The 23,738-nt window shown below is 39.6% G+C and overlaps 1 protein-coding gene across 11 annotated transcripts in view; it reads right to left on the bottom strand.

Moving 5' to 3' along the window:
* PHF21A (PHD finger protein 21A) overlaps nt 1-23,738 on the bottom strand; it is a 229,705-nt gene that overhangs the window by 19,875 nt on the left and 186,092 nt on the right. For 7 of the 11 annotated variants that reach the window (XM_039226763.1, XM_039226765.1, XM_039226764.1 and 4 more), the window contains 3 exons: nt 23,131-23,382; nt 21,867-21,956; nt 17,513-17,806 (listed from right to left, as the gene is read on the bottom strand). In XM_039226763.1, coding sequence (XP_039082694.1) covers nt 17,513-17,806; nt 21,867-21,956; nt 23,131-23,382 — 636 coding nt within the window. The remainder of the gene's footprint in view (nt 1-17,512; nt 17,807-21,866; nt 21,957-23,130; nt 23,383-23,738) is intronic. The other 4 variants (XM_039226770.1, XM_039226769.1, XM_039226771.1 and 1 more) reach the window with 4 other exon arrangements.

Here is a 23,738-nt window from a genome sequence, read left to right as displayed (position 1 = left end):
GAGAGGACTACAGCCCTGGCTTACTAGTTCGGATGCAAACTTGTAAGGGACCTTGAGGCAGAACCACCCAGCTAAGAGGCAAGCTGGTTCCTGACCCTCACAAGCTATACGGGATAATAAATATTTGTTGCTTTAAGTTGCTTAAAGCAAACCAAAAACATTAGGGTTGGGGGAGTGACAGAAACGGCAGAACAGGGAGCTCTAAGAATTAGTCCTTCCACTGAGGCAATCATTAAGCTGGCAAAAACAGAATCCACTTTTTAGAATTCTAGAATCTAATAAAAACCTTATAGCAACCAGGGGGACACTTACTAAAGAAAGAAACTGCTAAATTTCACTATGAAAGCATTTTTCCTTACCTACCTACAAATCCCCATTCCACAGCTTAGGCAGAGGGCTTGGCGGACGGCATCCTGTGTCCCTAGCGTGGCCCGCGGGTGGCAAGGAAAACAATATGGACCTCATTCTCAAAAACGTGTGGTTGTGCGTTCTGACCTGTGTGGTGGTTCCCTGAGGACCGGTAAAAAGGCAGACCTTTGTTTTGCCCACCTTAGGCTGAAGTGACTTTTGAGGTGGCATCTGATGAAAGCATCTAAGGATACATGTTACCCACAGTCACCTGGTGTAAGGGATGGTGGATGGACAGTGGACAGACCCAAAGGCCTGGGAAAGAGGAGGCTGAGGAAGAAGATTCTTGGAAGACTAATGGCTTTGAAGGGCTGTCGCATATACCGGGGAATCCAGAATGTACTGCACATCCCCAGGGCTAGATGCATGCTCAGGAAAGATGTGAGAGAAAGATTTGCAGTGCTGGCTGATCCCTGAGCTGTGTCCAGGGAAGAGGTGCAGTCTAAGGCAGAGTTCCAGATGGCTGGACTTAGCACTGAGGAAGTAAGTACCCCTGCTCAGAGCCAAGCTGCAAAGACCAGGAAAGTTGTTCTGTGTGTTTCTTAAAACTTAGTTGCTATTATTATTGTTTTTATTTCTTTTTTATTTTTTAATTTTGTCATTTTGGCTTCAGTGGTTTAAGAAAATCTGCCAGGTCACTAGCTGACCACTGAGACAACAGAACAGAGAGCTCAGTGACTATACATGACAAGAAATACAGTTTTTGCAAAAACAGTTTGGCAAAGGCACTAAACAGATAACTGCAGCCTCAACAATCAATAACAGCAAACCCTGGGGTGGGAGAAGACTCTAATTCCCAGAGTTCTCACATTGTAATTTCAGAATGAAGAGTTTTCGACAAAAAATTGGAAGGCATACAAAGAAACAGGAAGGTATGGCCCATTTGTAGGGGAAAAAAAAAACCCAGAAACTGGCCTTAAGGAAGCCCAGACATTGGACTCTCTGGAGAAAAACGTATTAAGTGTCTTAAATATGTTCAAAGAATCAAGGGAAACCATACACAAAGAACTGAAAGAAACCAGGAGAACAATTTTTCTCACACACAAAAAAGGGGACACTACCAATAAAGAAATAGAAATTATTAAAAGGAACCAAAGAGAAACTCTGTGGCTGAAAAGTATAAAAGCTGAAATGAAAAAAATTTCCAGAAGGGTTCAGGCTAAAGAAAGAATCAGTGAAGTTCAAGACAGGGCACTAAAACTATCCAGTCTGAGGAACAGAAAGGAAAAACATGAAGAAGAATGAACAGAGCCTAAGGGACCCATGGGACATCATCAAAATATGCATTATAGACTCCCAGGGGACAGGACAAGCAGAGAGAGAGCAGCAGAGATAATACCTGAAGGATTAATAGCTCAGAACATCCCACGTTGGATGAACATGGACAGGAGTCCATGCATCTGAGAAACTCAGTGACATCTGTGTAGAACAAACTCAGGGGCATTCACAGACTGTGGGAAGATGGCCGAGGAGGAGGCCCCTGAGTTCTCCCCGTCCCCACATTTACAACTAGACTTCAACTACATCCAAGTCAGTAAACCGGAATGCAATCTGAAGACTGGAACAATAAATTCTACAACTAAATATAAAGAAGCTGCATCTGAAGGTTAGGAAGGTCAGAAAGGCAAAGGCAGGCTGCTGGCAGGAGGGAGGGAGCTGTGTGTGTGGAGAGGGAGAGAAATGGGCCCTTGTACCAGGGAGCTCACATGTGGAAGACTGATCCCCATAATGTCTGGCTTTAAAAACAGGGCTGAATTCCATGAGTTTTAAAACCAGTGCGACTTGAAGCCTGTAGCTTTAAAAGTCAGCTGACTCAACACTGGATGAGCCAGGGTGAGGGTCAGTGAAAGCTGGCAGCCACCCTTAAAGAGAGAGCAGCCTGAGCCAAGAGGTAACATAAAGATGGCAATTTGCACAACACAACACTGGGGACATATGAGAGACAGATCCGTTCACATTGATTTTGAAGCGTGCTGGGGGACTTCTCTGAAAACGAGTGAGCTGGCAGAGACCATTCCCCACCACCACCCTCCCCACGTCCCGCCCCTGCAACCCACAGCATAAACACAGAATTGTGGGAGGCAGCACTGCATAGACCCTTGCTACCTAACCAGCTGGCAGTGGCACCACACCCATGAGCTCTCCAGAGGACTCACCCACTCTAAGCCTGCTAGGCTTGGCCTTGGGCTCAGCACAAATTTTTTTAGTGTGCACATGCCGCCCCGCCACTGAATGCTCAGCTGCCACAGTGCACCAGGCCCAGCTGTGCCCACCTCACTCCCCTGGCCAGCCTGGCACGCAGTGCCCACAGCATATTGGGAGATTCCCCATAGGACTATTGGCCCAGTGCAAACTGTGCTAACACTACCATCCCCTTCACAAGTTCCCCAGCGGGCACGACCCCTCAGACATGGCCTGCCTGGGTTCTGCTAACACCACAGAGAGCAAGTACAGCCCACAACAGGCAGAGAGTCAGTACAACCACTGCACTGAAAGGAACAGTGACTCAGACACACCAGCAGGGCATAAGCAACACACAAGATATTCTCCTGAAGTGCCAGGTTCTGGTGAACAAGGGACACTGCACTGCAAGGAACTCCCAGACCTCTTCATAAAGTCACTATCTTCATGCGCAGAAGACACAGCTGACTTTCTTACCACACAGAAACAGAAACAGAAACAGGCAGACAAAGTAAGGAGATAGAGACATTGATCTATCCCAAATGAAACAACAAGACAAGGCCATGGTCAGAGATATAAGCAAAACAGATATAAGTAACATGTTGACACAGAATTTAAAGCAATAATCATAAGAACAGTCACTAAACTTCAGAAAAGAGTGGAAGATATGAGTGAGACCCTTAACACAGAGATAAGGATTAACATAGCAGAGATAAAACCTCAGTAAATGAAATGAAAAGTAGGTTTGATGGAATGAACAGCAGGCTGGAAGAAGCAGAAGAATGAATTAATGACCTAGAACACAGAGTAATAGAAAATAATCAAGCTGAACAAAAGAAAGAAGATTTATGCAAAATGAGAATACATTTAGGGAACTCAGTGACTCCATCAAATATAGTAATATTTGTAATATAGGAGTCCCAGAAAAAGAAGAGGAAAAAATGGGGGGGGGGGCAGAAAACTTATTTGAAGAAAAAAATTGAAAACATCTCTAATCTGGGGAAAGAAACCAATATCCAGATCCAGGAGGCACAGAGACCTCCCATCAAAATCAACAAAAGCAGGCCCAAACAGAGACACATTATATTTAAATTGGCAAAAAATAGTGAGACAAAAAGATTTTAAGAGCAGGAAGACAAAAGAAGTCAGTAACTTACAAAGGAAAACCCATAAGGCTAGCAGGAGATTTTCAACAGAAATTTTGCAAGCCAGAATGGAGTGGCAGGATATATTCAAAGTACTGAATGGGAAAATTATACAGCCAAAAATACTCTATCCAGCAAGGTTATAATTCAGAATGGAAAGAGAGATAAAGAGTTTCCCAGAAAAACAAAAACTAAAGGAGTTCATGACCACTAAACCAGCCCTGCAAGAAATATTAAAGGGACTTTCTGAGCAGGAGACCAAAAGTGACAGTATAGAGGTAAGAAACATAAAAGAAGTAAAAGTGAATATTTCTATAAAAAAATCAGTCCAGGAACTCACAAAAAAAGGGATGTAAAATATAATAACATATATTATGTTATATGTGGGAAGGAGAGGAGAAAAAAATGGGTTCAAACCTAAACAATCATTACCTTAATACAGACTTCTATATGCAGAAGAGGTTATATACAACTCTAGTGGTAACCATATATTAAATACTATGAATAAATATACAAAGAATAAAGAGAAAGAAATCCAAATATATCACTAAAGAAAATCAGCAAAAGACAGACAAGAGGGGATCAGAGAAAATCTTCAGAAACAACCACAAGACAGGTAATAAAATGGCAATAAATATCTATCAATAATTACTTTGAATATAAATGGAGTAAATACTCCAATCAAAAGACACAGGGTGACAGAGTGGATTTTAAAAAACAAGGCCCATCTGGGGCGCCTGAGTGGCTTAGTCGGTTAAGCGTCCGACTTTTCGCTTAGGTCACGTGGGTTCGAGCCCCGCGTCGGGCTCTGTGCTGACTGCCAGCTCAGAGCCTGGAGCCTGTTTCAGTCTGTGACTCCCTCTCTCTCTGACCCTCCCCTGCTCATGCTCTCTCTCTCCCTCTCTCCTAGAAATAAATAAAACATTAAAAAAAATTTAAAAAAAAAAAAACAAAAAACAAGTCCCATCTATATGCTGTCTATGAGAGACTCACTTTAGACCTAAAGACACCTACAGATGGAAAGTGAGGGTATGGAGAAACATCTATCATGCAAATGAAATGGACGTCAAAAGAAAGCCAGAGTAATAATATTTATATCAATCAAATAGATTTTTTTTAAAGTTTATTTATGCACTTTGAGAGAGGCGGGTAAAGGAGGGGCAGAGAGAGAAGGAAAGAGAGAGAGAATCCCAAGAAGCCTCTGCACTGTCAGAGTGGAGCTTGATGTGGGCTCAAACACATGTACCACAAGATCATGACCTGAGCCCAAACCAAGAGTTGGATGCTTAACTGACTGAGCCACCTAGGCGCCCCTAAAATAGATTTTTAAAATAAACACTGTAACAAGAGACAAAGAAGGACACTATATAATAAAAGGGTACTATCCAACAAGAACATGTAATAACTGTAAATATTTATGCACCCAACAGAGAAGTACCCAAATATATAAAACAGTAACAAACATAAAGGAACTAATCAATAATAATACAATAATAGAAGGGGACTTTCACACCCCACTTACAGTGATGGACAGATCATCCAAACAGAAATCAACAAGGATGATTGAATGACATGCCGGAACAGATGGATTTAACAGATATCTTACATCTTAAAACAGCAGAATACACACTCTTTTCAAGTGCACACATAACATTCCCCAGAATGGCCACATATTAGCCCACAAAAAAAGCTTCAACAAATTCAAAAAGATCAAAGACATAATGCATCTTGTCTGACCACAACTTTATGAAACTAGAAGTTAACCACAAGAAAAAATCTGGAAAGACCACAAATACCTGGAAGTTAAATAACATACTACTAAACAATTAATAAGTTAACCAGAAAATAAAGGAAGAAACAAAAGAGTACATGGAAACAAATGAAAATGAAAACTCAATGGTGCCAAACCTCTGGGATGTAGCAAAACAGGTTCTAAGAGGAAAATTTACAGCAATACAGGCCTACCTCAAGAAGCAAGAAAAATCTCAAATGAACAACCTAACGTTACACCTAAAGGAGCTAGAAAAAGAAAGACAGAAAAAACCTAAAACCAGCAGAAGGAAATAATATAGATTAAGCAGATATAAATAATATAGAAACTATAAAAAACAATAGAACAGAATGATACCAGAAGCTGGTTCTTTGAAAAAAAAAAAAATCAATGAAATTGATAAACCCTTAACCACTTACTGAGAAAAAGAAAGGACCCAAAAAAATAAAATAAAAAATGAGAGAGGATAAATAACCACCAACAACACAGAAATACAAACAATTATAAGAGAATATTGTGGAAAGCTATATGCCAACAAACTGGACAACCTAGAAGAAATGGATAAATTCCTAGAAACATATAAACTACCAAAACTGAAACAGGAATAGAAAATTTGAACAGACAAAACCAGCAAAGAAATTTAATCAGTAATAAAAAAACTCCCAATATACAAAAGTCCAGGACCAGACAGGCTTCATGGGTGAATTCTATCAAACATTTAATGAATTATTAATACCTCTTCTTCTCAAACTATTCAAAAAAGCAGAAAAGGAAAGAATACTTCCAAATTAATTTTATGAGGCCAGCATTATCCTGATAGCAAAACTGGATAAAGATACCACTAAAAAAGAGAACTAAAGGCCAAATATCTGTGGTGAAATTAGATGCAAAAATCCTCAACAAAATAATAGCAAAATGAATTCAACAATACTTTTAAAAAGATTACTCACTACAACCAAGTGGGATTTATTCCTAGGTTGCAAGAGTAGTTCAATATTCACAAACCAATCAATGTAATACATCACATCAATAACAGAAAGGGTAAGAACCATAAGATCATTTTAGAAGACGCAGAGAAAGCATCTGACAAAGTACAACATCCATTCATGATAAAAACCCTCAACAAAGCAGGTTTAGAGGGAACATATCTCAACATAATAAAAGCCATATCTAATATCATCCTCAATGGGGAAAAACTGAGAGCTTTTCCCCCAAGGTCAGGAACAAGACAAGGATGTGCCCTCTCACCACTTTTATTCAACATAGTACTGGAAATCCTAGCCACAGCAATCAGACAACAAAAAGTAATAAAAGTCATCCAAATTGATAAAGAAGAAGTAAAACTTCCACTATTTGCAAATGACATATCTGATCAAGGGGTAGTATCCGAAATATATAAAGAACTTATAAAAGTCAACATCCAAACACTAATCGAATGAAAAAATGGGCAGAAGACATGAACAGACATTTCTCCAAAGACGACATCCAGATGGCCAACACATACATGAAATGATGTTCATTATCACTTACCATTGGGGAAATACAAATCAAAAGTACAATGAGATATCTCCTCACAGCTATCAGAAAGGCTAAAATCAGTAACACAAGAAACAACAGGTGTTGGTGAAGATGTGGAGTAAAAGGAATCCTCTTTCACTTTTGGAGGGAATGCAAACTGGTGCGGTTGCTCTGGATAACAGTATGGAGGTTCCTCAAAAAGTTAAAAATATACTGAGAACAAACTGAGGGCTGATTGGGTGGGGAGAGAGGAAAGGGGATGATGGGCATAGAGGAGGGCACTTGTTGGGATGAGCACTGGGTGTTATATGGAATCCAACTTGACAATAAACTATGAAAGAAAAAAAAAAGAATGAACTGGTAAACCCAAAATAAATAAACACCAAAAAATTTTTAGAAAAAAAAATAGAATTACCCTACATTCCAGCAATGTGTTGTCCCAAAGAACACAAAAATACTAATTCAAAGGGATATATGCACCCTTCTCTGTTGGATAAGGGGATAAAGACACACAAACACACAGAGAGATAATGGAATATCATTTAGCCAGAAGAAAGAATAAAATCTTGCCTTTTTTTTTTTTTTTTAATTTTTTGAAGCTTTTATTTTATTTTTGACAGAGAGAGAAAGAGAGCGAGCGTGAGCTGGGGATGGGCAGAGAGAGGGGGAGGCACAGAATCCGAAGGAGGTTCCAGGCTCCGAGCTGTCAGCACAGAGTCTGACATGAGGCTTAAACTCACAAACCATGAGATCATGACCTGGGCTGAAGTAGGACACTCAACCTACTGAGCCACCCAGGCGCTCCAAATCTTGCCACTTTCAATGACATGTATGGATCTAGAGAATACAATGCTAAGCAAAATAAGTTAAAGAAAGACAAATACCATATGATTTCACTCATATGTGGCATTTAAGAAACAATGCAAATGAGCAAAGGGGGTGGGGGGAAGACAAATGAAGAACCAGACTCTTAATCATAGAGAACAAACTGATGAATCCTAGAGGGGAGGTAGGCGGGGGAATGGGTGAAATAGGTGAACAGGGTTAAGGAGTGTTCTTGTTGTGATGAGCAACAGGTGATGTAGAACTGCTGACTCACTATACTATACCCCTAAATCTAATATAGCACTGTATGTTAACTAGCTGGAATTAAAAGCTTAAAAAAATAAAATAATTAAAAATTTAAAAATAAGACAAAAAATAAAATTTGTGTTGCCATTAAAAAGATTATAATAAATAAATACTCAGTGAGACCCATGGTAGTCACACTGTCAAAAGACCTCAAAGACAGAATCTTGAAAGCAGCAAGGCAGAAGTGATGCATCACACAGAAAAGGTCCTCAATATGGTTTACAGCCAACTTCTCCCCAGAAACCAGAGGCCAGGAGCAGGGGGATTACATAACTGAAAGAAAATCACTATCAACCAAGAATGCTATATCCTGCAAAAAGCTAAGCAAGTTCATTGCTAGTAGATCTACCCTAAAAGAAATGCTAAAGGGAGTTTATCAGGCTGAAGTAAAAAGACACTAAATAGTAACTTAAAGTCATACAAAGAAATAAGAATTCCAGTAAAGGTAACTACACAGGTAAAAACAGAATCCAGTATCATTGTCTCTTTGATCTGTAACTTCTCTTTTTGTTTTCTGTATGAGTTAGAAGAGAAATGCATAAAACAATAATTATAAATCTATATTAGTGGGCATCCAATGTACAAAGAAGTAATTTGTGACAACAGAAAGGAGGGGCAGAGCTGTACAGGAACAGAGTTTTTGTATACCATTACAGCTAAGCTGGTATCAATTCAAACTGCACTGTTAAAGATTTATGAATGTTAACTGAAATCCCCATGGTAACCACTGAGAAAATAACTAAAATATATACCAAAAAGGAAATGAGGGCATCAAAAGTATGCACTAGAAAGAAAAATCAAACACAAAAAGAGGCAGTATTGGAGTACTGAGGAATAAAGAAGACATAAGACATGTAGAAAACAAATAGCAAAATGGCATTTCCTATCAGCAGTCACTTTAAATGTAACTGGGTTCAACCCACCAATTAAAAGACAGAGAGTGGCAGAATGGTTAAAAAAAACATGATCCAAAAAATATGCTGTCTATAATAGACTCATTTTAGAGCCAAAGATACAAAAAGGTTGGAAGTCAAGGGATGAAAAAAGATATTTCATGCAAACAGTAACCAACAGAGTACATGGATGGCTATACTAATTGCAGACAAAATTTGCCTTAAGTCAAAAACTGTTACAAGAGACAAAGAAGGTCTTTATATATTTATAAAAGGGTCAATTCATCAAGAACATATGACAAATTTTAAATATATATGAACCAAACAACAGAGTATTAAAATATGAAGCAAATATTGGCAGAACTGAATGAAGAAATACAATAGTTCTATAATAATAATTGGAGACTTTAATACTTCACTTTAAAGAATGGGAAGAAGGGGCACCTGGCTGGCTCAGTTGGTAGAACATGAAACTCTTGATCTCGGGATTATGAGTTTGAGCCCCATGCTGGGTGTAGAAATTACTTAAAACTCTTTTAGGAAGGAAGGAAGGAAGGGTGGAAGGGGGGAGGGAGTGAAGGAGGGAGGAAGGAAAAAGAGGGGAGGGGAGGGAAGGGAAGGGAAAGGAAAAGAAAAAAAAAGAACATGTAGATAGAAGAATAATAAGGAAATGGAGGACTTGAACACGATAAACCAACAAGGTTTAACATATGTAAAGAACAGTCCACTCAACAACAACAGAATACACATTCGTCTCAAGTATACATAACACATTCTCTAGAACAAATCATGTTCTAGGCCACAAAAGAAATCCTAATAAGTTTCAGAAGACTTAACATACAAAGTATTTTCTCTGACCACAAGAGAAAGAAGCTGGAAATCAATAATAAAGGAAAACTAGAAAACTTAAAAACGTGGAAATTAAACAACACACTCTTATATAACCAGTGGGTCAAAGAAGGAATCACCAGGAAAATTAGAAAATATTTTGAGAGGAATGAAAATGAAAACACAATATACCCAAACTGATGTGATACAGTGAAAGCAGTGCTTGGGAGGAAATTTACAGTTTTAACTAAAGTTTACATTAAAAAATAAAAAGATCTCAAACCAATAACCTAACTTTAAATGTTAAAGAACTAAACAAAACCCTTAAGGAACCAGAAAAAGAAGAACTAAATCCAAAGCTGGCAGAAGGAAGAAAATAATAAAAGTTATAGTGGAAATAAATGAAATAGAGAATAGAAGAACAATAGAATTAATGAAATCAAAAGTTTATTATTTTTTTTTTTTCTTTTTGAGAGAGAGAGTATGAGAGCGAGTTGGGGAGGGACAGAGGATCTGAAGCAGGCTCTATGCCGACAGCAGTGAGCCCAACGCAGGGCTTGAACTTACAAATCCTGAGATCATGGCCTGAACTGCAGTCGGATACTCAACTGACTGATCCACCCAGGCGCCCCAAAAGTTTAGTCCTTGAAGAGATCAACAAAATTGAGAAATCTTTAGTTAGACTAAGAAAAAAAACAGAAGACAGAAATAACAAAACTCATAAACGGAGGTGGGAACATTACTACCTATCTTACAGAAATAAAAAGGATTTGAAGAGAGTACAATGAAGAATCACCAAATTAAATAATATAGACAAATTCCTATAAATATAAAAATTATGAAAACTGACTCAAGCACTGGAAAATCTCAACAGACTCATTACAGCTAAAGAAACTGAAACAGTAATGAAAATCCTCTCCAAAAAGAAAAGTTCAGAACCAGAGAGCCTCACTGGTGAATTCTACCAAACATTTAGAGAACTAACACTGGTCCTTCTCAAACTCTTCTAAAAAGTAGAAGAGGAAAACATTTCCTAACTTGTTCTATGAAGCCAGCCCTACCCTGATATTAAAGCCAAACAAAGACACCACAAAAACAGAAAATTACAGACCAATGTCCCTTATGAATATAGTGACACATTCTTTTAATTTTTTAAAAAACTTACTATTTTGAGAGAGAGAGGATGCAAGTAAGGGAGGCGCAGGCGGGGGGGAGAGAGAGAATCCTAAGCAGGCTCCACACAATCAGCACACAGCCTGACACAGGGCTCAATCGCACAAACTGTGAGATGATGACCTGAGCATAAATCAAGAGTCAGACACCTAACCAACTGAGCTATGTAGGCTTAACCGACTGAGCTACCTAGTGAAAAATTTTTAATAAAATACTAGCAAACTGAATCTCACAGCATATTCAAAAGATACACCATGACAAAGTAGAACTTATCCCAGGAACAAAAGATATAAGAAAACCAAATACATCACATTAATAAATGAGGGCAACTTCCCCAGCACATGATCATCTCAATAAACGTAGAAAAAAGCACTGTCAAAATCCAACACTCATTCATGATAAAACACTCAGAAGCTAGGAAGACAAGGAAACTTCCTCAACTTTATAAATATAGGGTATTTATGTGAAACCACAGCTAACATCACATTCCACGGTGGAAGACTGAAAGCTTTTGCTCTGAGACCAGAACAAGAAAAGTATGCCCACTTTCACATGGTTATTTAACATCATGGTGCAAGCTCTAGTCAGAGAAATTAGGAAAGGAGAGGCATAAAAGGCATCCAAATTGAAAAGGATGATGTAAATCTATCTCTATTTGCAGAGGATATGATCTTACATATAGAAATTCCAAAGAATCCACAAAACAACTACTAGAGCTAATAAATTCAGCAAAGTTGCAAGGTACAAGATAAATGCAAAAATTAGCTGTATTTCTACATAACAGTAATGAACAATTATAATAGGAAATTAAGAAAACAATTAGATTTATAATAGCATCCAAAAGAATAAAATAGCTAGGAATAAATTTAACTAAGGACACAAAAGACTTGTACACTGCAAACTATAAAGCACTGCTGAAAGACACAAAGCTAAATAAATGGAAAGACATCCATGTTCAAGAATTGAAAATTTCAACAGCTTTTTCTTGGCAGAAGAATTGGAAAAGCCAATTCTCAAAATCATGCAGGAATTGCAAGCAACCCTGAATAGCCAAAACAATAATGAAAAAGAAAAACGTTGGTGGACTTACACTTCCCAATGTCAAAACTTACTACCAAATTACAGTAATTAAGACAGTGTGGTAGGTACTGGCACAAAGACAGAGCTACGGACCAAAAGGACAGGATGGAGAGTCCAGAAATAAATTCATACATCCATTGCCAATTGGTTTTCAACAATGGTGCCATGATTATTCAAATGGGGAGAGAATAGTATCTTCAGCAAATGGTAGTGGGACAATTGAATACCCACATGCGAAAGAATTAAGTTGGACCCTTATCTCTCACTATATATAAAAATTAAGTCAAAATGAACTACTAACCTAAATATAAGAGCTAAAACCATACAACTTCTTAGAAGAAAAATTAGGGGTAAATCTTCATTATCTTAGATGTCACCATGGATTCCTAGATAGGACACCAAAAACACAAGCAACAAAAGGAAAAAACAGATAAACTGGACTTCATCAAAATTAAAATGTTTTGTGTATCAAAGTACATTATCCATAAATGAAGAAAACACAGGCTTCCAGAAAATAAAAAGTGAAAAGCAACCTACAGAATGGAAGAAAATACCTGCAAATCATGTACCTGATAAGAATCTAGTATCCAGATTATTCAAAGAACTTTTACAACTCAACAACAAAAAGACAAACAACCCAATATAGAAACTGGCAAAGAACTTGGATATTTCTCTAAAGAAAATATACAAATGGCCAAAAAGCACATGAAAGATGTCCAACAACATGAATCATTAATGAAATGCAAATCAAACTCACAATGCAATACCACTTCATACCCACTAGGATGGCTATATTTTTTACAGAGGGAAAATAGTAAGTATTCCCAAGGATATGGAAAAAACAGCATGCTTACACACTGCTGGTGGGAATGGAAAATGATTCAGCTGCTGTGGAAGCAGTCTGGCAGTTCCTCAAAAAGTTAAACACAGAATTGTCACATGATCCAATAATTCTACTCTTAGGTATGTATGTACCCCCAAAGAATGGAAAGGAGGTATTCAAACAAATGTCTGTACAAGAATATTAACAGTAGTGCCATTCCCAATAGCCAAAAGGTAGAAATAACCCAAATGTCCATCAATGGATGAATGGATAAACAAGTTATGGTATATACATACTATGGACTACTATTCAGCCATTAAAAAGAAATGAAGTACTGATACATGTTATAGTGTGGATGAATCTGGAAAACACTATGCTAACTGAAAGAAGCCAGACACCAAAGGTCACATATTATATGATTCCATCCAAATGAAATACCCAGAATAGGTAAATCTATAGAGACAAAAAGGCAGATTGGTGGCTGCCAGTGGTAGAGAGACGAATGAATGGAGAGTAACTACTCAATAGATACTGGGTTTTATTTTAGGGTAATAAAACGGTTTTGGAACTAGACAGAGGTGGTGGCTGCACAACGCTGTGGATGTACTAAATGCCACTGAATTGTTCATGTCAACATGGTTAATTTTATGTGGTGTGAATTTCACCTCAGTTAAAAAAAAATTGGGTAAACAAAAAAAAAACAACAAGAAATGGAGTAAGCTAAAAGTCTAGTCTCTATCAGAGACTACAAACTATTATTCAGAGGCGAGGTTGCTCTGAAGATGTTATTTTTTGCTTACACAATGTTTAAACAATTATCAGTATTTTTATTATTTATTTTTCTAATATTTTTTTTTACATTTATTTTTGACAGAGCACAGTGGGGGAGGGGCGGAAAGAGAGGGAGACACAGAATCTGAAACAGGCTCCAGGCTCCGAGCTGTCAGCACAGAGGCCAATGCGGGGCTCCAACTCACAAACTGTGAGATCATGACCCGAGCTGAAGTCTGATGCTTAACCGACTAAGCCACCCAGGTGGCCCTCAGTATTTTTAAAACTAGGTGACTTCTCACAATATCTGGACTTCTGGCCTTTCTTGGAAAAATTTCCATAGGATAAAAACTGGCTATTATCAAGAAGTAGTTGCTTTTTGAGATGGTATTACTTTCCTGTTTACTACAGTCTCTTCCACGTTCTATGGTCTTCTGGACACCAAGGCCAAATTTAAATTTTATCATGCTTGCCTTACTATTTCAAAGAGAAACTAAGAAAAAAAGTGGGATATCTCTTGTACTCATGCTCCCACTGAAAACTGAAAAATAAAAGTCCATATGTTTACTTCCAGCCTGTTTACTCATTTGTATTTACTGCTTCACATTTATGACTATTTGAATTTCAAAATCCTGTTCTATTTGGTATTATAAAGGTAGAAATCAAACACTCTGAACAAGATTACAATTAAGTTAACCATTTATACCCTGAACTCCAAATTCACCTTCTGAGACTTGGCTGCATGAATAATCAAAGTTAGTCACCTGCAAATAAATAAATGTCTCAGTAGTTTCACCAATTGAGGTTAAATACATTGGGACTGGAGGCAAAGCAAAATCCATCTCTGGTCACTTTGACCTGTCTTCGCTGCTAGAGCATCGTTGTTAAAATGGAAGGTGAAGAGTTACCGGCTCACATTTACTAAGAGGGAAGAGTGGGAGGTGAGGCACATACACTGGATAATATTTTCATCTTGGAAGTACTATTTAGATCCTGTTTAGAGGATCTTGTGTAGGTTCTTATCCAAGATACATAGGGAACCCAGGACTTTTTTTCAGTAGCTTATCCTTGGGGACATACACAGAGGTTTTTGTTACAGAGGTGGGTGTGGTGGATTAAGAAATGAACATAATTCCTGAGAACTAACTGCATCAGGCACGGTCGAACGGACTTTAAATGCTTTAGTTCATTCCATCATTAACAGGTGTTTAGCCCCATTTCATAGAGTGCTTAGAACGACAGGGACATAAAAGGCAGCAGTATGGGGGCTGTAAGTTTGTCTGGCTCCATCTACCTTTCTGCCTAGAATGTGCTTCCAGACTCAAAGCTCTTCAAACTCTAGCACTCATTTTCTCAGAGCCGCAATATAATGTGGCTTCTAATGAGGGCAAGACAGGGAGCTCTTATCTGGGCTGGAGAAGGAAGTTGGCAATGCCTGACCGGGGAAGGAGAAGTGAGACTCTGTTGTTGTAACTGACACTGCCTTCTTCCTTTTCTATGCCAAGGTGGGAGGCCTTTGAAACTACAGCACTTGCTATGCTTCCTCCCCTGGATGCACTGCCTCTGTACCTGTTCGAAATGCACTACAGACTGAGCTCTGTGAGAGTACAGGCTTTCACTTATCCACCATTGTACTTAGGCATCGCCTACGGCACAGCAGCTGGCGCGTAATCAATGTATTTTTATTAAATGAATGTTACCACCCTAAAAGAAACACAAGAAAGCAGAAAGGAACCCATCTAGGCTGGTCACACAGAGCATGCTGGATGCAGGCTCTGATAACTCTGTGAGCAGACTCCAAGTAGTACTTCTAGAGCTACATATTTACATTGCTTCACTCTTTAGCCCATCTATGAGATCCCCTAATGGCTATATATGTGACACTGGAAATAAAATACAGAAGAGAAAAGAAGGATAGCAGAAAGATCTGAAGTAAGAGGATTCTGAGAATGCAGTCTGGTCTAAAGAGCACCCCTGCTGACTGAGCTTGCTAACCTGCAAGGCTGTTTAGGGCAGGTGGCCTGCTAAACTAAAATAGCAATGACTGATTCCTCTGTTAGATCAACAAAGAGCGAGACCTTGGAATTTACTGCTAGGAAAGAATTTTTTTAAAAACTTTTCAAGAATTCCTGAGAACCTTTCTACGGTATTAAAATTAAAATTAAAAGCTCTATTAACATACAAGGTCAGAACATGAAAAGATACTCAAGATTTAACATGAAAAAAGGCAAGTTACAAAATATAGTTTGTTTTTTGCTTTCATAATCTAAACTGTTCATACTGTTCAAGAGTCAGTAGTTAGAATTATGGGGAAATTTACTCTTTCCACACATTATGGGGTGGATGCACTTTGTACATTATTAATTTCTATAATGTTAGAATTTTCTTTCATAATTAATATATATTATCTGAGATGTGATCAGAAAAAATAAGAAATGTTAAAATAAAACAAAACTGAAAATGTCTTCTAAAAGTATCTTTATCAAAAAAGAGGTCAAAGAAAAGTAATATTTACTAATCTAAAGGAGTGTTTTGAAGCCACATTCTTTGGAACTCTAAGGCCCCTCACACGTTCCCTGAGAGCCAGGACATGAGGGGAATGATCTCCAGACAGGCCCCTACCCACACTTCCCTGTTCAGTATTTTACTTTCATATTTTAATAATGAAGTCCTGCTGATGATAAGTTTGAAAACTTATTATCTAAAACAGGCATAACTACTTATGAAATGTTCCTGAAAGCACTTTCTGGGGTTTGAGTAAGCTCTCCAGGAAAACAGATGTGTTTTCTGAGCACAAGATGTTTAATACCCAGCTTTTTAGTGGAAGGTCTGCTGCATTTATGAGTTGTCTGGATACAAAGCCGGGTGCTCTATGCATAAGGATCTTCTGTTCAAGAAGGCCAAGGCAGCAGGGAGCCTCTCATCCTCTACCACCTGGCCAGCCTCTCTGAGTCATGGTCAGCCATCCAGAAGCAGAAGATTCAGGATCACTGAGGACTATTTTCAGATGAATGAGAACTCAAGCCCAAGCAATTAGAAACAGGTCAATGACTTTTTAAAGCAACTTTCTTAAAAGAGGATGCTTTTCTTTGCAAAATTCTCCTTTCTCATCACTGGTCTTTCTTTAAATAGAATATGGTGACTGCCTATAAATCCTTTTCCTTGTTTTTAGAAGTCTTCTGTCACAGAACTCAAGTATTTTTGGAGGTTACTTGTACTTCTCTAGCCTTGTATTTTTAAGAGAAAATCTGAATTTAGAAATAGAAGTGAGAGGCTTCAATATTTGAGCTAAAATGTCTGTATTCTCTAGAGTTAAAAAATGCTTTTTAGAAATTTTAATTTTTTCATTTGGCTCTTCATTATCTGTAATAACCAGGGGAAATATTTCAAATGAAATCCTTTTCCCTGTTTTGTTTACTCCTTCTGACTTTTACCATACCCTCATCTGGATTCTTATTGGGCCGAAACTAACAAGGCATTTTCTGTGCATTTTATCTCTGTGCTTCCCTGACGGAGACCAGCAGAACCCATCTGTGAATTTCTGCTTCGGAACCAGCAGGGGGAGCTCACTCACACGGGAATCCATGTGTACGGGGATGGTGGGAAAAGCAACCCCAACTTTCTTCCGTTAAGACTGGCCCATTTGCATTATGGATAAATTATCACATGATAAGCAACAGGTTACTGACAATGGTCCTGAGATAAAGAGTTCTTGAGAGAATGTATTTAGAGACAGCCCAGCCTCAATGGCAAGGCCACTGCCCAAAGCTGACACACACTCTTCCTGTACCTGTTTTTCAAGGCTTGGCTTGCTAAGCTGTACAGTCTGAGGTCCAGCGAGTCTGGTCCCTGGAGTAGCTATCACAATGCTGGTGAGCTGGGCCATAGGGAACGTTTTGGCTATGGTTGCAGTCTGCCCATTGACGACACGGACGGGATGGATGGAATTCTGGGAGGTAGGGAGGGTCGTGGGGGTGAACTTGGTCAGCATGACAGGCCTCTGGATAAGCTGAGGAGCTGCAAGCATGGGAGGAGGTGCTGGGGCAATAGGAATGTTATTCTGGGCCACAGGCTTGGGTCGGACCTATGGGGAAAGAAAGAACAATTATTGTATTACTTCAAGAAATTTCTCAAGGCTTGTAAGTCTAAGACATTGCCAGGTCTTTTATAATATATATGTGAAATGGTATTCAGTACCAATATTTATTGACATTCATTTTGGTGTTATTAATCCTATACATATCAGGATATATAATCTTATAGAAGACTCATCAGCTCTTAACAGTGTCCAAATGCTTCCCTACACCATGGTTCTTCTGAATCCAAACCTTAGCTCCCCCTCCCATACCATGTTGCTGCCTCAAGCTGAGGTCAAATGCCTAATTCAGAGACTGGTCTCACCCAGAACTGTGTCCAGTATGGTAATAATGCAGCCAATGAACTTAATTCACATTCTAAGTTTCTTCATATCCATGACTTTAATTCAGCCCAGTTCCTTGCTAATTCCTTGTTCTCGGCCACTCCTCCTCTAAGTCACATTTGTGGACTTCCTCTTCCTCTGCCCAATCCTAACCATTAGGTATTTCTCAGAGTTTTGTTCTGGGACCTCTTTTTTTCCCAATCTCCTCACTCTTCCTGGGAGTTTTTACCCATCCCATGTCTTCAATTACCATCTGTGTACTGAAGACGTCCATCCACACTTGTATCTCAGGACCAGACATTTCCTGAACTTCAGAATCATGTACTCAACTTCCTATCATGTATCTCTACTTGGAAATCTCATCAGAAATTAAAAATCAACATGTCTAGGAAACCTGGCTGGCTCAGTCAGTGGAGCATGAGACTCTTGATCTCAGGGTTCTAAGTTTGAGCCCCATCTTGGGTGTAGAGATTACTTAAAAATCAAATCCTTAATGGGGCGCCTGGGTGGCGTAGTCGGTTGAGCGTCCGACTTTCGCTTAGGTCATGATCTCGCGGTTCGTGGGTTCGAGACCCGCGTCGGGCTCTGTGCTGACTGCCAGCTCAGAGCCTGGAGCCTGTTTCAGTCTGTGACTCCCTCTCTCTCTGACCCTCCCCTGCTCACGCTGTCTCTCTCTCTCCTAGAGGAAAAAAAAAATCAAATCCTTAAAAACATGTCTAAAATTCACCAATTTCTTCCTCTAACCCTCTCTTCCTCCTATTACCATCACCTTAATAAATGGCTTTCCTGCTAAATAACTTCAGAACTATTCTTGATGCTTCCTACTCTACCTCTACTTCCTAAATCCTTCTCAACTATGTCTACTTCCTATCTTTACTGCCACTACTCTACCTTATGTTTTGCTTACTGAAACAGCAACAATTAAAAACATAAGGTCAGCCTTGCCTGGGTTCAAATCCTGGTTCCTACCACTTACTAGCCAGGTCGCCTCCGTACCATACCTGATTTAAGCCGGAATTTTTCAAATTTTCTTTACAGTGACCCTATGGGCAAAATCCTTTCCCCTAATGCATGAAATTTTGACCTTCAGTTAACTCTCTAGCTCTGTTCCCCTGGAAACCTGATTAAGGGTAAGAATGTCAACTATGTTACCCGGCAACATTGCTTATGGTGAAAAAAAAAAAAAAAAAAAAGATCCCTCGCTGCTAAACTGAATCTGAACAGGGAGCATTATAAATAGTTGATGGGACACCATGCTTTGGGCTTCATGAAGAGGGGTGACTCTTGTAACTGGGCATGTCCACTGAGGGCACCTTGAAAGCCATGCCTACAGAATTGTTACAAGATACACTGGCTCCTGTGAGGCCTCCTCAGACTGTTGTGCCAGGCGGGCTCCACCACTGTCCTGATGGGGGTCTCATGTCCCTGCACCACAGCTACCACCAGACAGCTACAGAGACTGCTATATGGGCTGAAGAAAAATGTCTGGGGCTGTCTTGCTGGTAAAGCTCTGGCTTCTGTCTTATACTGTTCCAAGTAGGTTGGTACCAAGTGTGGGCCAGGACAGTCTTGTGAGTCTGAATATTTAGCTGAACTTAAGATGACCCTGTGGTGTGGGGTGCCTTGGCGGCTCAGTCGGCTGAACTTTGACTCTTGATGTCCGCTCAAGCCATGACTTCGCAGTTCATGGGTTTGAGCCCTGTGTTGGGCTCTGCACTGGCAATGTAGAGCCTGCTTGGGATTCTCTGTCTCCCTCTCTTTGCCCCTACCCCATGTATGTATTCTCTCTCTCTCAAAATAAATAAAATTTTAAAAAAAGAAACAAAGATGAGCCTGTGGTGGCTACTGCAGACACAGTAGGGAACACATTCATACTGTACCCAGCACACACATATAGACATATATTTATATCTCTATAAAATAAAAATTTCATGAAACATTACATAGGTGCTATGTACTCTAATATTTCATATTCTGTTGTGTTGATTTTATTTAAAAACTCTGGTTACAATTATACTGATTTCACACAGCATACTAATGGGTCATGACCCACTGTTTGGAAAACATGGACTAAGCCCTAGGTTCCTTATCTAAAAAAAGAAAGGAATACCTACTTTCACAGGGCTATTGTGAAGATGAAAATAGATAACCCATAAAAAGTGCCTAACACAGCAGGGGGCACCCAGCAGAAGTCTTTAAACATTAGCTATTATTATTATTGCTGATGATGTCCTAACTATACCTCCCGCCCACAATCTTGATCATCTCCAATCTATTCTCCATACAATGGCAAGAGGGAATTTTCTAAACAAAGATCTGATCATTTCAAGTATTTGTTTAAAAATGCTTTCATGGATACCCATTGTTCCTGGGTTTATCCCAGGGCCTTTTGCTTGAATTCCTACATAGCCTAGAAGGTGCCACAGGAGCTGGCACAACGGACTCCAGCTTCACCTGTTACCCCAGCCTGAGTCAGCCCCATGGCCCCCTATGACAGCCACACCAAATCTCCTTTGGTTCCTTAAGCTTACATGTGTCTCTCCATCCTGGATTTGCATATATGCTCTACCCTCTGCCTGGGACATTTTTGTTCCTCCCCCAAAACTTTGTCAGGCTAACTTTACTAGGATTCTAGGTGTTTTTTGGACTGTCAACTCCTCTAAAACTTTCTATAAAACTCTTAAGAATGAGTTGGGTGTCCCTCCCACATGTGGTCAGAGTACCCTGTACTTCCCATAATGGACACTGTCATTGTCTGAACACATGTCTGAAGCTCTCTGAGGGCAGAGAACAGTCTATCTTGAAAACTGGTATATCCACAGTGCATAGTGCCTTTTCTGATACCCAAGGTATCAAGTAAGGATTTACCTGATACACTTGATCTTAGCCAAAAGGCCAAGAAGCCATAGGATTTACCTGACAGATGACTGAAATCATCTTCTCTCACATTAGCAATGCCCGTCCCTACCACACAGGCAATTCAGAAATCACTTACAGCCACTGACCACAAAATTCTTTTCCCTTCTCTCTTTGTCTGCAACATAGGGCCTCAGATGGGAACTCCTAGCCTTTCTACTAAGCAAGCCAAGTCCCCTCAAAACCCAGACTGGGGCAATCCTGACATTATGCAATGAGAATGATGAGGTCAGTCCAATTATTAGAAGGATATGCCCAGGAGAACACGGGCAAGCAAAGCTGCTTGAACCTAAGCAGAAAGTTCCCTGTGTAGACCCCTGTCTATACTGTCCCTGTATAGACCCCTAGTCAAAACCTTTATAGGCAAGGCTTTGTGTTTAAGTATGATGCTTAATGCCGTCACTTACCACAGTAAAACTAAATGGTTTCTACTGGTTAGTTTGGCTACTGTTTCTTTCCCTACTCTCTTTGGCATATTGGGGGGAAAAAAGTAGTAATTACATTCTTTCCCCACTGGCAGGCAGGTTTGGTTAAACTTCCAGTAAGTTAACATTTTAAGGTTTAAAATGGTGCTATCTTAAATCTGCCTTTTCTTCTCATCCCCCTGCCACCGCCTTTGGTCACTGCCTAGAAACCCTGGTGATAAAATAAGTCTCTTCACGGCATAGAAATCAGCAGGTAGACTCTTTAGCTAAGTCAGATCTGAACACAGCTGAGCTGATAAGCACACTTCAGGCTGCTTAGAAAGGGCCCACGAGGACTTTTGTTGCACCTAACGCATCATCGGGCCTGTCACTGATATACTCACCTGTGGAAGGAAGTTTGGACGTGGAGTGAGTCGAGGAGGGGGGATAAACTGTGGTACTTTGATGGGCTGAGGAGGTGTTGCCTGAACCTGCTAAAAAATGGGAAAAAAAAAAAATAAACCGGAGGACAATAATTGTTCAGCATCAAAGCTTAGGTGTTCTTACAGTAATTTTAGCATCACTATTCTCTGGGTCAGATAATACTTTCTAAAAGTTTTCATTGTAGAATTACCCATCTGAATTGACTCTGCCTTAAAAAAACTTTTTTACTCTCCCACCTGCATGCTTCAGCCTACAAAATGAACCATTTCATTTCTTTACATGCCTCATGTAAAACACAGCAGCTCGGCAATCTCAGACCATTTCCGTTCACATTCAAGAACTCTTGCGTGTACATGTTTTAAAAGTCAAGAATGGATCCAAAGTAAAATCAAACTTGCTGCCTGGCCAAATGGGCTTTTTCCTAATAGAAGAGCTTTATCTAGCAGTGAATAGCTTTGTTCCTGAAGAGAATTCTCCAACTCTCAACATTTGGCTGAGATAGCTAGTTGCTTCTCTCAAGATTCCTGGTAAGTGCTGAAGCATCACTTCACGGCTATCTAGTTTCCCTCGTCACTGGTCATCATTTAAAAGCCACCAAGAGCTCTCAGCTGCCATGCTAAGGAAGGATTTTCCAAACCACAATTTGGTTATATTTCCCCCAAGCTTCAGAAAGCATCAATTTCTATATGGCTTTACCCTAGAATCTCATCAACAATTTTTGTTCAAGTACTTCTTCAAGGGATCTTTTTTTTGATGGACCTTGGACATGGAGACTATGAATTTCCTGGATATTTGGAAAGTGCCTACTTCCTGGGTGCAGCCAATTGCAAGGGATAGTGAACTAAAGGAATTCGGCAGGGAGTTTCCCCCAAATCAGTAATACAGAACCAGAGAGTATATGCACTCCAGTTTCATAGGAAGGTCTGTGAATAGGATGGAGAGAGATACATGAAGCAGTGTGCATGCTGCTATGAAAGGCATTCCCCCACCAGTCAAGTCATACTTTGAACTCAGGTTTTGGTCCTTGGTGTCAAGGACACTTCTATAGTTGTTTGAGCACCCAGTAGGAATGCCACATTCCCTTGTCAGCCCCAAAGGACAACTTGGTATGGCTGAATGATGGAGACTAAAAAATCCAGCAGGAGCATAAAATGGATATACTCTACAAATGCATATCCTGAACCCTCTCATGTGGGCACACATGAGTAGCAGCTGCTGGCTTACCAGAGTGACTGTGTTTTTTGCCACAATTTGGACAGCCTCTGCCCCAGGCCCAGTGACCTTACTAGACGTCTGGAGGTTGACTGGTGTGTTCTGCACATCAGTGCTGAGCACAGCCTTCTGACTGTTGATGGCGGTCACCATAGCAATGGTAGGTCTCTGGCCCACAACAGAGGCAGGCATGGTCGCAGTTGCTGCTTTCAAGACGAGAGGTAGTGTCTTTGTGGTAATCATAGAAGCTGTAGTTACAGTCTTCTAGGAGACATGGAGAACAGATATTAGGACACTGAAGTGTGACCCCACTAAACAATATGCTGCTAATCCCCAGAAAAAAACAATGCGATGATTCTCATAATCAAGTTCCTCACTAGAACATTCCTTATGGGTATGCACAGCACGCTTCTTACTATAGGGAAAGATAATCTCTGGTTTGTGCCAGAGTTTTCGAATTTAGCTTCAAGTTCATAGTAATAACTACAGACAGATATGGGCACAGGATTTTCAACAATGAATGGGGTGGGTTTACAGATACAGATTATGAGCATACCTATTTATTCTGGTTTTTTATTCTTTTCGTGCTCTCAATTAATTTAAACTCTGTAGAAGTTGCA

This window comes from Hyaena hyaena, unplaced genomic scaffold, assembly GCF_003009895.1.
Source record: "Hyaena hyaena isolate Hyena2069 unplaced genomic scaffold, ASM300989v1 scaffold_23, whole genome shotgun sequence".
NCBI classification, from domain to species: domain Eukaryota; kingdom Metazoa; phylum Chordata; class Mammalia; order Carnivora; family Hyaenidae; genus Hyaena; species Hyaena hyaena.
This window is presented reverse-complemented; position numbering and strand designations above follow the sequence as displayed.